Below are 18,238 nucleotides of genomic sequence, written 5' to 3'. Positions count from 1 at the left end.
AACAAATACTTTTTTGACATCCAGAAATATAATAACTAATAAGGATCAAATAACCTCAATTAAAGTTTCGTTTTTTACTTTACAGAAATAAAATTCGTACAAAACCCTACTTTCTTTTATTTCAAATTATTTGTACATAAAACAATAAAATACTTGAAAACCAACAATGATTTGTAACCAAATACATATACTAGTATAATTTTTATTAAAATTTTCACTCATCAGTCATAATTGATAATATTAAGTGGAATATTCTACTAAGATTTATTAATAGTATCATAATATTTTATTATACAATACTTAATAAAGATATTGTTGTGGCAATAATTAACATTATATTTTATTAAAAGGATTAAATAAATATTCAAATATTTACGAACAATTAAATAATACTATATTGATAATAATAATACATACTGTTATATTTAAAATAATCATATATGTTATATATATATATATAATTATGTATTCGTTTTTCTTAATATACTTTACACAACGACAACGATAATAATATACACCTAATCCTAAATGTAATTTCGGTTTAAAAAAATAAGGATTAGAAATAAAACACAATTTACATTAAGAATCAAAAAGGTGAGATTATACATGTATATACGAACTATATTACACAATTACATTATCTAAAAAAAATTGTATAATAACGAAAAAATCACAGAAGAGTAAAAGCAAAAAAAAAAAAATATAATTTATATATTTTAAGTTTCTTGATAATAGTGTATATTAAACTATAATATTTTTTATAAACATTATGATTTAAGACAACCAATATAATTAACATCCATACAACAATAAGATCAAGTATATATTTCATATAGCTTAAGAATAATGAGCACAAACCAAAGCACGACTCTGAGATATTGCAGGTTGTTTTCGTTCATCCCGAATATATAATTCAAAACATAATTTAAATGTATGAATGAATATTACTATTTACACTTAATATACATCATAAAGACAAATGGAGAACAGTAATCATATACCGTGCAATTACATTTATTTTTAAATGTATACATATATATTTTTATAAAAATATTTTTATTTTTTATTAACTTTTTTATGTTGTTTAAAGGAAACCGAACAAATCTAAATAACATACAATAGTAAAGATTAAAGATTTTCATCATGAATTGCAACAATACAAAATAAGGGATAGTTCGATTATCCATAATCATAGTGGTTTAAATTTGTTGCGTTAATTTTTATAAATTGAACACAGTTTTTTAAAATACAGACACAAATGAAACAGGCTTATACTCGTGTCATAATTGTGATGTATTAATAAACCTAATATAACGTTTAATTACATTTTTTGTCCTTAGACCTATCTATAATATAGTTAATAAAAAACAAAAATAATAATAATTAAAAAAAATTTGGAGGGGATCTCTGAAAATATACAAGTCAAAAAATCTATAGAACATTAACCCACCAATGGTCACGATTCATCATTGGGTAAATGGTGAGACCACTCACTAAAAATTTGTTTTAAAAGTTGCATTTTAAGCATACTTAATATATTTTTACTAAATATACAATATTTGCATTATTATAGAACACATTCATAATATAGTACAGGCAGCTGAACAGCAACTACTGCTTGCACCTTTACTTTTCTGTCTTTGATCTAGAAAAAATAACAATATTAAGTTATGATATTTTATTAATATACAAAAAATTAATTGAATCCGTGGATTTACAATGAGCATGTATGGAAAAGTAAAAGAAAGAAAGAATTTGATATTCAAAACCATTACTAATTTGAATATTAAAAAATATTAAAAAATTTAAGTTAAATACCATAATAATTAAGTTTTACTAGTATTATAGAAGATAGTTCTAATTATAAAAACTAACTATTTAATTATTAATTTTACAGATGCATTACTAGCAGTATTATCGACTGATTATAGAATCAGGTTAAACAAGGAAATTACATATCTATATAAGTAATAAATATTTTATACAATTAATCATAAATGTTGTACTGCAGTACCTGTTAAAAAATGTAATTTTATAATGCTATATATATACATATTTTTAAGAAAAATATTAATTTAAAAAAATACTATACACAAACAAAATTGAAAAATCATAAATCAATTATTAAGAGTGTAAACAAAACAAAATAAAATATAAATTGTTTTAGTAACTTATAAATTATTTATTAATTTTTAAACAAAAATTATTAGTGCAGTATGTTTTTAATAAATGTTGTTATATTTCTTTTAGAAAAACATATAAATAAGAAATTAATAAAAATGAAAAAGTTTTTAAAAGATCAATGATGGTTTTGATGTTAATACAATGACAGGAATAATCAAGGATCTAAATAATTTTAAGGTTGCCCAATGGTATTCTCAGATGTTGCTTGTGGATTAGAAGAGTAAGTGGTATCATCCTGAGACCACAACCAGTGACCAGAAATTGTTCGTTCATTATATATCTCACCTTGTGAATTAGGTTCGGGTAATGTTTCCCTTGGTACAAGATGCATAACAGTGGTACGGGCTGGTACAAGGCCTAGAGCACCCAACGTGACGTTACTGTGTAAAAAACGACCCTGATATATCAGTCTAAGGATCTCGGCTTTTTCAACTGCTTCGTCCGCCCAATCTGTAATCAATATAAAACATAATCAAATATTTAAAAATATTGACATATTGTAGGTAATAGACAATAGTATCATATTTGTAATCAACCGTAGCGTATTTTATGCTGTCAACGCATATTCAAGCGGTAGATGTGACAACGCCGCAGTAATTTAATATTTTTCTACATAAAATAAGTATTAAGGGTAGTAAACAGTATACATACTATCTGTATTATACGTTTATAACTTATCATATGTGCATATATAATTAATAAACACAATAAATACAATAGAAATATAAGTGATAAAGGAAAAACTTGTCATAAAAACAGTTAGTCTTCGTCACGATTTTTCATTCTTCTTCTACAAAAAAATCTCTAGATTTGTGAAAGTAAGAATAATAATTCCAACAAATACATTATTGTTTTTTTTTTTCATTGCTAAATAACTATTTTACAGCAGTAATACCAGCTAGCCAATAGGTACGCATTTCTTGGACAGCCGTATAGATACGTCATTTACAAAGTTCAATGCCGAAACTATGGGGTCTTAAATGTGGCCATTACGAGAGTTCCAATATCACTAATGTATTAGAATTTATACTAGAGCACAATACAGTGTAAAATACGTGAATCGATCGTTAAAGTATCACGATTTCCTAATTTTCAGAGCAATAAATATATTGATTTTACAATGATGTTTTTTATTTTTATTTTTGTATCTAAAGACACTTTTTCTAAAATGCTCATCAACATTAATGGACATTTCTGGAAATAAATTGAATCTAGTTGGGACTTTTGGAAAGACAAATTGAAAAATCGCAAAACTTTTTGAAATTATTAAGAAAAAATAAAAATACCAACATTTGCTGTTTTAATATCATTATACTTTTGTTACTAAATGATTACACTATTTTTACTCAAATTCGTTTTTTATCATTAAATTTAAATTTAAAACATCCTTTCCAACGAAGTACATTTGATACCTACTACTTACAATGCTTATTACCAAAAAATACTTAGTTTATACATTTTCGTAATTTTGACGAATTTTGTAAACATTTGGACTTCAGAGGCGTAATTACAGGGGGGATATGGGGGATAGATTCCCCCATGTGCCGTATTTATATACTTTTGTCTTACAAAATACAAATTACTAAAAAGTTTTAAATGTTGTTATATTACTGTATTACATAAATAAATATTAAACAGTGGATTTCACCTTTATAGTTTTGTCGTTATCTTTAATATTTATTTATTTATAACTTTATAAACATAAGAGCGTCCATCAGTCGTCACACGCTGAGCTAAAATGGCTAAAATGAACGAGGAAATGCCAGAGGTTGTTGGAATTGAAATGTATGAAACGAATAACAAATCGACAAAAGCATCGAGCAAATCCAAATTCACACAGAAGATTTTTATAAAGTGTTCATACGATACTTGGATTATTTTATTAATCAATTACAGGAATGTTTTCTGTCCCATTCAGAAATTTTAGAAGGTTAGTTTTTCAAATTTAGAGTACCTAAATTACTGGGTATTAAAATTTCTTTTTTTTAGGATTTCAATATCAGTTTTCTGCTGAAATTTTATCTACTGATGAAATATCAATCAAAAAATTAATCAATTTCTATTCTACAAAACTGGATCGTCTGGGTGTAGCTAATTCATTAGCTGAACTTAAATTGTAGAGTAGAAAACTAAGAAAATTAAAAAAAAATCAAATATCAATCCAAAATCCGGAATTGAAGCGTTAAAACAGTGTAACATTAATATTTACCCTAAAATACATTTTTTATTCAACGTTTTATGCACACTCTCGGTGTCTACTTCAACACCTGAAAAAACATTCTCAAGTTTAAAGAGAATTAAAATATACCTTAGAAATAGTATGATAGAAGTAACACATTATTTTAAACTAAAATTCAATATTTATTATGATGTTGTTTATTAATTAATTTGTATGATCGTCTAAATGATCTATCTGCAATGTTTGGTTATTTAAAGTACAAAGAAAATCCAATTTTCTATCCTCAAACCCCCTCAAAATTGAATATCGAAACATTATCGTCGTGTATCCATACACAAAAAACACATAATTTTAAAAACATTGCATTCATCACATCGCTCAGGATTTAAATCTAAATAAATATTTGAAGGGAGAGTGACTGCTAGAAAAGTACTTATCTCGTGCGCAATGATATATAAGGATATACAATTCCACTTGTTGCCGAACTAGCTATAGTCAAGTAAGAAACTGCATGTATAAATATATTTACCCAGAGTTCCGTAGAAAACGTGATATTTGAACTCTGTTCAGATCATAAACAGGATTTTACTACCAGTGACAAAAACTGAACTATGAATGCAAACATATTATACAATATACATTAAGTATACATAATACATATAACATTTTATGAAGGTGTAACATAAATATTACTAATTTGTGAAAATAATAGTACTTATAAGTTTTAGATTATAATACCTCAGCAGCGGGCAATTAGCTGCAATCAGAAATTTTGATAAACGTTTTGGAACAAATAACAAATGTTATTAAATATACAATAGTACCTACCCGTGCTCTTTTTTCTTGTTTGCAAAAGTTATGATTTAAGACACTTAATTTGAATATTAACAAAATGTCACTCATTTAAACTTGGAAAATTATACTAAAAAACTTATATTATTGTAGTATTAAAAAAAAAATCATACACTTCAATTTTTTTTTTTAATTAACATGTTTACGTTTACGTTTTTTTTACATTTGTCAATTTTGTTTTCTTACCCAAATGTTGAGTTTTAATTATTGAAATTGTTTTTGTGATAAATATTGATAAATAATAATTAAAAATCAAGTTCAGTTAGTTTTCCGTATTAGTTTTACCAACACATAAAAACCACAATTGAACTAGAACATATTTTAAGAACAGTGATGGTGACAGACTAATACTGTATTATGAATTATGATATATGACTTAGAAAGTAAATAAAAAATCCCGATGAGGGAGAGTGATAAATAACAATTCCTAACGATGTAATTATTTTAAGCTCTATTAAATAGAACATTAACTATGTATTTTATTAAAAATAATTACTGAAAAACATTTATTATTTACTTTTTTTTATATTTTGTAAATATAATTTAAAATTAATTATGATAGTCAAATCCTGATAAAAAAATAAAAATAAATGTATTTTTAAATTGTTATAATGAAGAAATACTTATCATGATTTTTGAAAACATCCAGTTTTCTTTTCAGTAAATAACATCCAAAGTAAAAAGACCAACCATTTTTACAAACATCAAAAATCAGTACCATGTAACAGATATAAATTTATAACATACATTTTGAAAGAAAAAAAAATCGAAAAAAGAACGTGTAAATTTAACTGCATCTATATCTACGTTGTGTGTGTGTAGTTCTTTTATTTAATGATACGTTATGAATTGAACGCTATTATTATATATATGATACACCTTGTAGATGCAAAACAAAGTGAGAGAAAGTCTTAAAAAACTCAGTCGCCAGTCAACCGGCCCATTTACATGGTCTATAATACGGCCAACGGAAAGATAAATTTGAAAGAAGAAGCTTTCACTCCAATGTTAAATAATGAAATGTATAATTTCACAAAAATTTGGAATAGACATTTTTTATAACTTTATTTTCAAAAATTGCACTATTTATATACTATCTAATTAGGTACTAAATTTTCTAAAATTATTATAAGTAAAATAAATAAATTTATGTGTAAGGATATTATGTCCCATTTATTAACGCGTGAAGGAATCTATGATTTTTCAAAGGAAACTATTACCTAACTGTAAAACCAAAAAGAAAAAGGAATGATTTGACAGAGGCAGAATAGTCAGGCAAAGAGAGTCGCGATCTTGGATCCATAAAATGTTAATTTCCACACAAATAAAAACAATACACATTATTATTATATTTAGTATAGATACTATTAAAATGTAAACTAGCTCGAGAAAATAAAATATATTAATTATAATAAGTAGGTACTTATAATAAAATATATAAGTTTATAAACACATGCGATTAATTTAATATGAGTTATAAACGTTATTATATTTTATAATACGTATATTTTTTATGTTAAATAATATTTCATTTAATGAATTTCAAACTTCACAAAACTTTTTTTATCCTTGGGACCTTTGTGATATCCGTGGATCAAACGACAAGCTTTAGTCTTAATGATTCTATACAAATGAAAATTTCATCTAATAGATAGTACACCAAATAGCATTAACTATTAATTATCCTACAAGTGTTTACAATAAAATTATTTGTTTTTACATGTTGACTAGTTGCATATGCCATATAGTATAACAAAAGCCCATTTTACCGTCCCACCCAGTTGCGTCATAAAACACGTGTGGTTTTGTACTGAAGCGAATATGAGATTCAAACTAATATAATATTACTTTATACATAATAACAAACCAACGACAATCTAATAACTCTTAAACACAAATCACATTTATCTTATCTTTAAAATAAGAAACAAAAATTTTAAATTAAATGTAAAACTTAAAATTTTAATGTTTTTAACTGCTTGAGTCAATTTTAAAAATATCTAATTATTTAATATTAAATTGAAATATACTTAAAAATATAATTGACTTATTATTATGTAAATATATAACATTTATTTGTAGGTATTTATATAATATTAATGAAAATGTATTTTTATGACGTAAATACGGCATGTTGTTTTTAGTAAATAATCGTTTTCTCTTACGTCATTAACTCAAGCAATAACAATGTGTTCTTTTTATTTGTTTCCAATAGGCAGGTAGTAGGTACAAACCATTATTACTATAACTTAAAACATTACTTAAAATTTTTATAAGTTATAACCTTGTAGCCAGTAGATACGTATACTATTAATTTTATTTTTATCGGTGTATTACTTATTAGTATAAAAGAAATTTTAGTTTTCATTTCACGTTGATCCAAGTCCCTTACAGTTTAATTAAGTAAGCTACGTTCAAATTTGTAAATTTTAGTCCTAAATTTGAAGTACAATGAATAATTAGTACGATCTATTTGAACTACAATTTATTTTTAGAAACTTATAAAATCTGCAGTAATAGCTATAACTCAAAATATAACTAGTGCAAAATTTACAGAACGAAAATAATGAACATAATATTATGTTCAACTGTTCAAGTAACTACATTAGAAAGAAAGAATTTGTTTTATGAATAAATTGGATAAAAATAAATTTAAAAATTTGATTTATTACATATATTATACAGTTAATAATTTGTAAACTAAAAAAAGGTTTATCAAATCTTCAATTTTACTTTGAACTAGTATAAAATATAATTAATATGGTAGATTTAAAATTTCTTTACGATAATCTGACAATGAAAACTTTATTGTTGTAATTTGTTAATTTTTACAATTAGTTTTAATTCATATCAATTAATTTAAAATATTTTATTTATTTTTAACATTTTAATATTTTTTTTTTTTGTATCTAAAACTTTTATAGTATTTATTTAATACTACTAATTTATAAAAAATTCTTACCTTCTGGCCAATTATCAAAAATTGCTTGAGCTATATCACCCGCCGAGTCGTTAGGGCTAAATATGAATTCTTTAGTTTTACCGCTGACAAGAATCAATCTGAGGTTTATCTATAACATAAAAATAAATATTAAAATATCTGCATGAATTTATTTCCTATATGTCATTTTTAAATTTCTATTTAGTTAGTTTTCATAGAAAAAAAACCTTAGTCTTTAACAAATCTTCAGGGTTAAGACCATTTACTAATGACACTAAAACAACTAAATCATGATCTACAGACAATCTATCGCTTTTTGGCGTGTAACTGAAAACCATTTTTTAATTTAAAAATGTCAACTTCGATGTTAACTGAGTATAGGTAAAACACAAAATCAGAATTGAAGATTTCACGAACTATCAAACTGTCAGAAAAAAATAAAATAAACAATTGAAGACTGGGAAGTAAAATTCACATCCTACTCCTATTCAATGCATGCCTTTGTTTATAAACAAGGACAAAATGTACGGACATCACATAAGTATTGATATATGTACGTGCGTTGGGTTAAGAATACGATATTTCATAAAATCATCATATTGTATAATGAAATAAATAAAATAGGTAGATTATTATACATTTATATTTTTAGACTAAAATATAATATAGTTGTTTGCATAAAACTATAACTATTAAACGATTGCAAGATCGCTGGATTACTTCTTTTCTCATATAACTTATGTCATTATATTTAGTTTTTAATGTTTTTATATTCTTATTGTAAATAAACTTTTATAGATTGTATATTTATAAACAAAAATAAAACATTACATTTTTTTATAAATATATATATACTTAAATACTTTTAATTTATACAGGTAAACTATTGATTAAATATATAATATTAAGTATATTTAATCAATGGGTAAACAGTACAATGCGTTGTTTTCTAAAATAAGAATAGTAATTTTCAAAAATAAACATTACAGTACCTAAATCTTATTTAATTATTAATTTTTACTAATAGAAAGTTCCTTTTTGTTCATAAAATCAATATACTTTATAAATTATTTTAATTATTTTATTGATATTATTTAACCATTTGTTTGCAGTTTATTCTCGGAAATAGAACACGTCTGTTGCAAAAAGGGTGGTCCTGCTAGACGGAAATGGGTCACCGGGGCTCAGTTCCAAGGCATAGGGGAGGGAGAAAGAGAATGAAACCTACCGGGTGAAGGGCGCAATCGATATTCTGACGGTTCTATGGTAGACTAAGAGACAAAGAGGAAGGGAAAAAACTGCTGATACCCAACAGTCGACAAAATACCTTACAGACGACAAAACGCTTATTTTCATTTATTTTTAAAATAGGAATAAAAATAAGTACTTTATAAATTTGAAAAATATGTCAATGTGTCTATGCATTTGTTTACTATTAAATATCGATAAATTATACTTTATTTATAAACGTATTTTTTATATTATAATTTATAAACATATTATAGAAGTTTGTAGATCAATAATAAATACCTACATATTATATAAATACTATTGTAATTTAAATAATTTGAGCAATTCATGATTCATTTAAAACTTTAATTTATTAATTTATGAAAAAACATTTACAAATGTATTAATATATATATTTAAATGCTAGGTATCAATTCTAACTATTTAATCATTTTTTATGTTATTATTATTTTAATATTATTATTAATTGTAAAACAGTTACAAAAGATTAAGTTCAAGAAAAAATTTCGTTAAAAATAATAATTTTGAATAAAAAATTGTTTAGAATTACATTGATCTGATCGACGTTAGTTTATTGTTTAAGCGTGGCAAAATAGGTCACAGTAAAAAATATTTAGAAAAATAATACTTATTGATGTCTGAATAGCATAATATACTAAGCAATAGTATATACACAAAGACACGTATCTAATAAAATCTAAAACAAACAGTTAACCTAAGAATAAATAAAATATCTTTATCTATATAAGAAATATCATTTGACGTAATCTCGTTCATAACAATTTTCATAAATATCGTATACATTGAATGGACTTCTTTAAAAAAATAAAATCAATAAACCTACACATAATAGACAGCCTTGTAAAATCTGTATCTATATTATTATATTTTTTGCAAACTTACACAACAAAGATAAACTAAATATGAAATGTAAAAATCGTATTATTAAGATGAAATTAAATACAAACTATAATATTTAATTCGTTGATAAACTAGTACATTATTCTTAAGTTAGATTTTATTTTTTAATATATACATTTATACTTAAAATACCTACTCAAACATTCGTTTTTCAAATGTTAAAATTAAGAGTTTATTGTTATTTGTACAATATCTGTTTTAATTAATATACTAGAGGAAAATTTATTTTTAATTTTATTATAATCTCAATCAATCCTTATATTATGTCTGTGACATACATCAGAAGATCACTTCATAGTCTATAAATTATATTGTCGCGTTTAAAAAAAAAAATCGTTAATAAGTATTGTTACTATTATCTACGAGCTGCGTCTATACAATCTACATTGTAAATTAAAAATAGATATTATTAAATTGTATTTAAATTTGTTTATAAATATATAACATAAAAATAAAACTTATGGACTGTATAAATAAACTAAAACATGACACGTATTTTACATAACAATAATACTTTTCAATGGCATCTGGGTCATTAAATAAATAATAATAGATCGTAGATACAAAAGTTAAGACCTCCTGGAGAACAGTTAAGTACAATACATTTTAGAATACATCATTGCACGGATAGTTCATAAATACCGGATGTATCAGAATTCAGAAGGCATTACATTTATAAATTAAATACCTATCAATGTAAAGTTATGAATCGTCAAAATAGAAGTCATGTAAAATAATATAATTTACTATAATAACCTTGTAAATTAATGACAACTTTAAAAAATAATTATTGTACAAACTAATTTAAAATAAAATATTTTTGGTGGAGATATTTAGGATGTTATGAAATATAATATACATATATATATAATTTTATATGTAAATGATTTCAATATTAGTTAACGCTTTTTTATAATCAATATATAGCATTGCCAGTCTACGTATAATTTTCATGTCAAATTTTTCGATTTTTCTTTCATGGACTGTGCTCTCAATGTTAATCAAACGATTTTGTTAATATGGATGGGGGATGATTTTTATAAAAACGGAACTTAACCCTTAGTCCTTAGATAATGATACAAAAATGAAATAAGTTTAGTCATTATACAAAATAGCAATGAAAAATAAATACAATTGTTAAAAACGTAAATCCATGGAAAACGTCAATGAAATACGACGTATAACAATCATAAATAATTTATAATTGCACTAACTTTCAATACGACCGTTAGCAAGCTGCTTGATTGCACCACTGGTGTCTAATGCCTCTCAATATTATTTTTAATCAACGCACGGAAGACGTATCGTTCATATGACATATATTTGAAACACGGATTTTAACTCTGAAAACTGTATAGAAATTATAATTTATTCTACTAGAAAATTGGTTCAGGCATTTTTCATTTCAGTTTTTAAAGATCGAGTTTTTAACATTAAAAACAATTTTTTTAAACGTTGATAAAATTTTAAATTTTAGAACAAAACGAAAACTTATTGCCAAATCAAATGGATAAGATGATTTTTTAGAATTAAAATAATATAAATATTTTGGACGAAAGAAAAAAAAGTATCAAGTGATATCAAATTTTTACTCGATAGTAATTACCTATATTGTGATATTATAAAAGGATAATAATAATTATTAATTACCAATTTAATTTTTCTAATATTTAAATTTAAAAAATCTCAAATAGTGATTCTTTATTCTTTAACAACCATAGTCCCCCAGAATCAACTTTTGAATGAGTAGTTATGCTTTTAAATTGGATATAAAGTAATTGTGAGGCTAATCAAAATAGTGATGTCTATGCATTTATTTTGTAAGAAATACAAATAAAAAAAATTGCACTCTTAATAAATATAAATTACTTATATCTGTATGTTATGTATTTATACTTCTAAATCGACAAGTGCTCCTAATTATCACACAGCGTAAAATGAATTGGGTTTCTTAGGAAAGCTATCCTTAATAATTTTTTAAAGGACTATAAGGAACCTGTGAATTGTAATACGAAAAATGGGTATTTTATCAACATGTACATCTTGTCAAAATCATAATTTTCATTACATTATGTAAATAATGTTATAAACTTATAATAAATTACTAACATACATCATCTCCAATTTTAAATTGAATAATAATAATCAAAAATGAGTACAGACTGTAAAATAACTACCTACACTAAAACTATTTAAAAATATTTTCATAATTCATATCAATATATGATAAGGATGTTGTAAAAATGTGTTAATCATAGTTATCAGTACATTTAAATGTAATTAAGATGACTTCATCGTTAATTATCTACCTACCCAAATGGTAATTATATTTGTAGATAACACATAATAATTAAGTACATCCAATAATAAACATATACCTATATAATATATATATTATTCACATATATCTAATTAATATCCTAATATCCTATATACATATTATTGTGTATAGTCAAAATTAAAAATTAAAAAATATATCAATAATAACAACATTATTTTAAAAATCCAATATAACAATTAACTAGACTGCCAAATGCTTGTATAAAATATAAAATAAAGAAACAAAACAACAAATCAACAATGATCAAACTCGTAAAAACTTGAGGTACACAATTATAATTTACTTATATCAATTAAAGTAACAAACTTATTATAAATTCTAAGTATAATACCAACATAGTACCTAATCAACTATAATACCTACATAGAAGTGTTAAAATCCATCAGAATCACTACAAGATATCTACAATTGAATAATGATACCTAAATCATTTCCATTTTAATTACTCTAAAATTTAAAACTCAATTATACACATATAAAAATTTTAATATTCTAAACACAAAAACAAATTTTGTTTATGATGGTAAGAATAAAAATAGTAGACTCAATATTAAAACATAATTAAAAATATCCCTTGCAATACTGCCATGAGAATATAATTTGAACTTAAATAGTCATAAAAGGATAGTGAATGTCTATTATTTAAATATAGTTAGTATACATTAAAATTTCAAGGTTTTAGAAATAAAAATGCAATTTTTACCAAAGAAGAAGTAAAAAAAGAATACATTTTTATGAACCAAAGTAACTGATACAACATTTTTTAGCCAAATATAAATAAAAGCCATGCTGGAAAATAGATTATATTTTGATCAATAAATACTGAATAATAGATACACTATACAAATATCGATTATGATATAAATCTAGTAGTTAAACTACTACTAATAATAAAAACTACTAATTACTATTGTACTCTCTTAGTTCCATTATCAAAATATATTTATATGTTTAATGCATATAAGACAAGCAAATGACTTATAACCCATAAGTAAGATTGGTAATAGGTGTAACAATTTATAGGTAAAGAACTAAAGAATTAAAATTTTTAAAAATTTGGGTTTATTCAAACCTAAAATATAATTATTTTTAAGTTATTATGTAGGTATATTGTAAATTATGGTCATAATTAATAATCTTAAACCAATATTTAAAAAAAATAAATTAATTTCTTCACTTAATTAAAATATTCTTTTGGTATAATAATTGCGTAAAATATATTGAAGTTTAATAGTAGCTAAGATGCAATCTACAAAGTTGTCACTATTTGCATAGGCGCAATTTCATTAAAAAAACTGAGGGTGCTTAAGCTCATTGTTTTCCGGGCATAGCGTTGAATAGCAACTGATTGTAATATTATAAAAAAAGAATTTGAAGGCCCTACTTTTAAAATTGAGGGTGCTAATACCCCCTACGCGCCCCCCTATTTGCGACTATGACTATTTGTCATTCTTTAAATATATTTTGAAAATTAGACAATAAAATATTAGATAATATTGGTGTTAATTTTTATACTTGATTTACCCCCAACCACTTGTAACAGTTGTACCCAATATGGATTATTATCTGATTGACATTTTAATACAATGTAAAATCATACATACCTAGAACATTTTTTTTTTTCAAAAATAATTTTTAGTACCATTTTAAATAAGAAAAAAAAATTATACCTTATTCATAAAATATTTTATAAAGAAAAATAACTAGTCTCTATGGCTTAATCAGATTTCCCATGATAAATTTAATTAGATACCTGTTCTGTTTCTTGTGTTATTAATCAAAAAAACAAAAAAAAATCTATTAAAAACATTCATGGAAGACAGTTATTAATTATTATACAACATATATAATAGTAGCTTCTAATTATGTATCTGGTATCTAGGTATACTCTAGGTATATTCAATACACTATCAAGTAGCAAACATACAATTTTTATACTTGGAACTTCTTCTATTTACTAAGTAGGTATACTCCGGGGTATACTTATAAAACCATAAATTTCAAAATTACTTTATTGCCCCCTAGAGTAAAATAGAATACACTTTTAAGTTTACCTAGCCAAGTATGAAAATAATTTTAAATATAAGTAGGTACCTATCTATCTACAGCACATCTTAGATAAATTGTATAGTCTAAACTCAGCCACTCAGGCCTATATCAATATAATGTCTGCATAGATAACAATTAAGGACCCACATTATAATGATGTTGCATGCAATAAACGCCAAAATTAATTAGATAGGTACCTAATAAATAATTTAATAATATATTGATAGACAATATCGAGGACACCTCATTAATAACACAACTGTTATAATAACTGTAAAATGTCATCATCTATCAATGAAATATATTACATGTGGCAGCTTTATGATGCTACATTGGTGTGTCTTTACCATCACACAATCAAAATAAGTAATTATTTGGTACATTAAAACATGACCTAAAATAATAATAATAAAAAAAACAATGTCTACTTATAATTGGGTATTTTAAATGATTGAATATAATTACTAAAAATCAAAAAGTACTAAGCAAAATTATAATTGATAAATTAATTTTTTTATATTATACAATCATCATTAAAATAGGAATAAATAAATGTATATACAAATTATTCTTATATTGTCTATAGGCTTGATTATTATATTAAACCTGATACAGTGATACATATAAACTATAAACTAACTAGGTACAGACAAAGTTATAGATTTTGAATGAATATTTTTTTTATGTAACTGGAAGGAGGTATTCAAGATTTATAATCATGTTTAAACATACATTCTTCAATAGATACCTATAATTAAAATTTTTTACACAAAAGAACTTAATAATTTGTACTTTTTTCGTATTTAAAATTATTAAAAATCAACTATATTTAATTTACAATATTAATAGGTACATTGAAAAATACTAAATATTTGGTAAGCATATAGCAAATATTTAATTTAGTTGCAAACATATTTAGGATAGTTAGTTTGTTTTAATATTTTTTGGATAGTAAAAATCATTTCTACACCTACATAACAAAAAAGAAAGAACTAGAAGACTTTCTCTTTAAATTAGTTTATGCAATCCACAAAAAATTTAATATCCTGGTTTTACTGTAATTAATTAAACTACCTATAGGCATGTTATCAAGGTATATATTATGTATGATAATACGCAAACAACGGCAAGTACTTACATTGTAAATTACAAAATTGAAATCCCTAGACACTTATATAGCATATACAAATGGATAAAACCAATGTGTATATCATATATATTTTAAACCCATACTTTCTAATAAAACAGGCAATATTTTACCCTATTAATGATGTTAAAAATGATTAGAATATATAGATTGACATACCTTGTCAGACGGAATAGACCTGATGGACGCAGTCATGTTTGTTTTGACAAGTGACGTTAGTGCACTACAAGGTAACTGAGGATGATGTCCGTTGTCGGATTGTTGATAAATCCGTCGAAGTCATGGAACAGGGACAATTCTTCTTTACGGTCTTCACGGTCACGCCAACGATAACATCACCGGCGAACGTTGCGTATTATCTACTCGGTAGTAGTAACACATTCAAACTTTGAAAATCCAAAAGCACTAAACAATAACGAAAGCAAAACCCCGTACGCACTGTTTGTCGGTGGTTAGGTAAAATACATTAACCTTATGATGTACAGTAATTACTAATTATTATTACCGGAGCTATGTATCGCACTGACACAGAACGGTGGCGACGGCTACCTACCTACCAAACTACCTACGACAATACCGTTAACGGCGGCAGCTCGACAACGAAGACGAAATCGGACGGCGGCACTACGCCATATTGACGCGATTACGACGAAAAAAGTCTCAAATAATTATAATACGTACGGAACAACGTCGGCGGCGGAACGAAAATCTCACAGATGTCAAGAGGATATATTATAATAACTTAACGACAATAATAATATGATATTGCGTTACTATTGCTGCTGCTATTATTATTATTATTATTGTTTGACGAGAATCCGCTTTCGGGACACCACCACCAGCCAGCCGTACGCGAGAGGAGCCAGCGCAGCGCTAATAAGTTATTCACATCAGTCAGTGGCGTACAAAAGAGAAAATAAAAAAAAAAATTTAAAAAAAAAAAACAATAATAATAATAATAAAATGTATCTGTAACTATAATAATATAATATATTGTGTATAATACGTGCGTCTCAAGCGCGCGCGTGTGTGTGTGCGCACTAATGCGTATGTGGTGTGTCAGCGGTGTGTGTGTGTGTGTGTGCGTGCGTGCGTGTGTGTGTGTGTGTGTGTACGTGACGTGCGCGCGCGCTCGGTTGATTAGAAGATGCAGCTATATAGAGAGTGGCGGATCCTTTGTGATGACTGGGAAAACGGTGGGGGCGTGTCAGGTGGTTTCCTATATTGTAACCTCACCGCCGCCGCGGCCGTAGGTAGTGCCGTTGCCGTGGTGCTCGGTGCGCTGCAATGCTGGTGCCGGACGCCCCGTGCGTGGCCTGCCGCTGTGCACGTACGACTTGCTCTCTCGTACGGTATTACAGTCGTGGTTCGAGACTTCGAGTCTCTAGACCGCCGTCGATCGGCCGCGGGCCGTTCGCAAGGTGCACGTCGCGCCGCCGCCGAACTAGGGGAATCTTGGCAACACTGTTAAGCGCGCGCGCGCCCGTCACTGACGGGATTACAGCACGGAAACGGGACCACCGACTCGCCGCCGCAGCGATCGTGCCCGTCTGGTGCCCCCCCACACGCGCGCGCTAGTGCTGGACACGACTGATGTCTTTCAGCGACATTACTGTATATAGTATAATAACTACGTGTTATATTATAAAATATTCACACATAATTATTATTTATACGATCGTGACGAATATTATCATATTAATTCAATTAATTATTATTAATTAATTTTTAAATAAATTCCAGATTATGAATGGAGCGATCAACGATGAATGTATTGGTTACACTTTTTACAGTTATGTTTTATTTTTCTTATTCACGTCTATATACTCTATGATACTACTATTCAATTATGAAGATGGTTTCTGTTAATTAATTACATCTAGTTAATAGTTATAATAGCTATACCTTCTTTTTGGAAAGACACTAGAAATAATTCTAAGAAGTTTTGAAAATAATAGATAAAGAAAATTAGTAAGAACGTGATTTTATCGTAAAACCGGCTTTCGACCAAAATTAATAAAATATTTTATATTTTGATTTAAATTCAAAAATTAATTTGAATTACTGATTTATTCTAATGTTGATGCTCAGTTTAAAACCTTACATTTTTAAAACAAGATTTCTAGTTCTATAGTTAAATACTTAAATGTATTGAAAACTAGCACCTAACCCTACAGTTTTCTACTCAATGACGAAATATAATCCACATTTATACAGACATAATGACTAGACAGCAGTGACCTCAAAACACACAAATCTCAGCAACAAAATATTAATCTATATAACCCTCCTTCTAACTTTTCAGTCAGTGTCTTCGTCAAATCACTAAAACTCCATATACTATGCGTCTATGCTCCAATCTCACACCATACG

General features: G+C 25.9%; 1 protein-coding gene across 2 annotated transcripts; it reads right to left on the bottom strand.

The window, feature by feature from the left end:
* Positions 1 to 371: 371 nt before the first annotated feature.
* LOC132931754 (ubiquitin-like protein 3) lies at positions 372 to 17,284 on the bottom strand. 2 transcript variants are annotated; one of them, XM_060997732.1, is made up of 4 exons: positions 16,025 to 17,284; positions 8,178 to 8,286; positions 2,470 to 2,634; positions 372 to 1,645 (listed from the first exon to the last, which is right to left on the bottom strand). In XM_060997732.1, exons 1-4 carry the CDS (start codon positions 16,058 to 16,060, stop codon positions 1,581 to 1,583), a joined length of 375 nt encoding a protein of 124 aa, XP_060853715.1. In that variant the 5' UTR covers positions 16,061 to 17,284; the 3' UTR covers positions 372 to 1,580. The 2 variants fall into 2 exon arrangements, with proteins under 2 accessions (XP_060853715.1, XP_060853714.1); XM_060997731.1 differs by lacking the exon at positions 16,025 to 17,284 and adding an exon at positions 8,384 to 8,555.
* Between the last annotated feature and the right edge of the window lie 954 nt (positions 17,285 to 18,238).

Source organism: Rhopalosiphum padi, chromosome 1 (genome assembly GCF_020882245.1).
Source record: "Rhopalosiphum padi isolate XX-2018 chromosome 1, ASM2088224v1, whole genome shotgun sequence".
NCBI classification, from domain to species: domain Eukaryota; kingdom Metazoa; phylum Arthropoda; class Insecta; order Hemiptera; family Aphididae; genus Rhopalosiphum; species Rhopalosiphum padi.
This window is presented reverse-complemented; position numbering and strand designations above follow the sequence as displayed.

Coding starts and splice junctions, on each gene's coding strand:
- LOC132931754 (XM_060997731.1), bottom strand. CDS start 8,494: ATGGTTTTCAGTTACACGCCAAAAAGCGATAGATTGTCTGTAGATCAT. Junction 2,635..8,177: donor TTTTGATAATTGGCCAGAAG/GTAAGAATTTTT, acceptor TATTGATTACAG/ATTGGGCGGACGAAGCAGTT. Junction 1,646..2,469: donor ACCCGAACCTAATTCACAAG/GTGAGATATATA, acceptor TATTTTTTCTAG/ATCAAAGACAGAAAAGTAAA.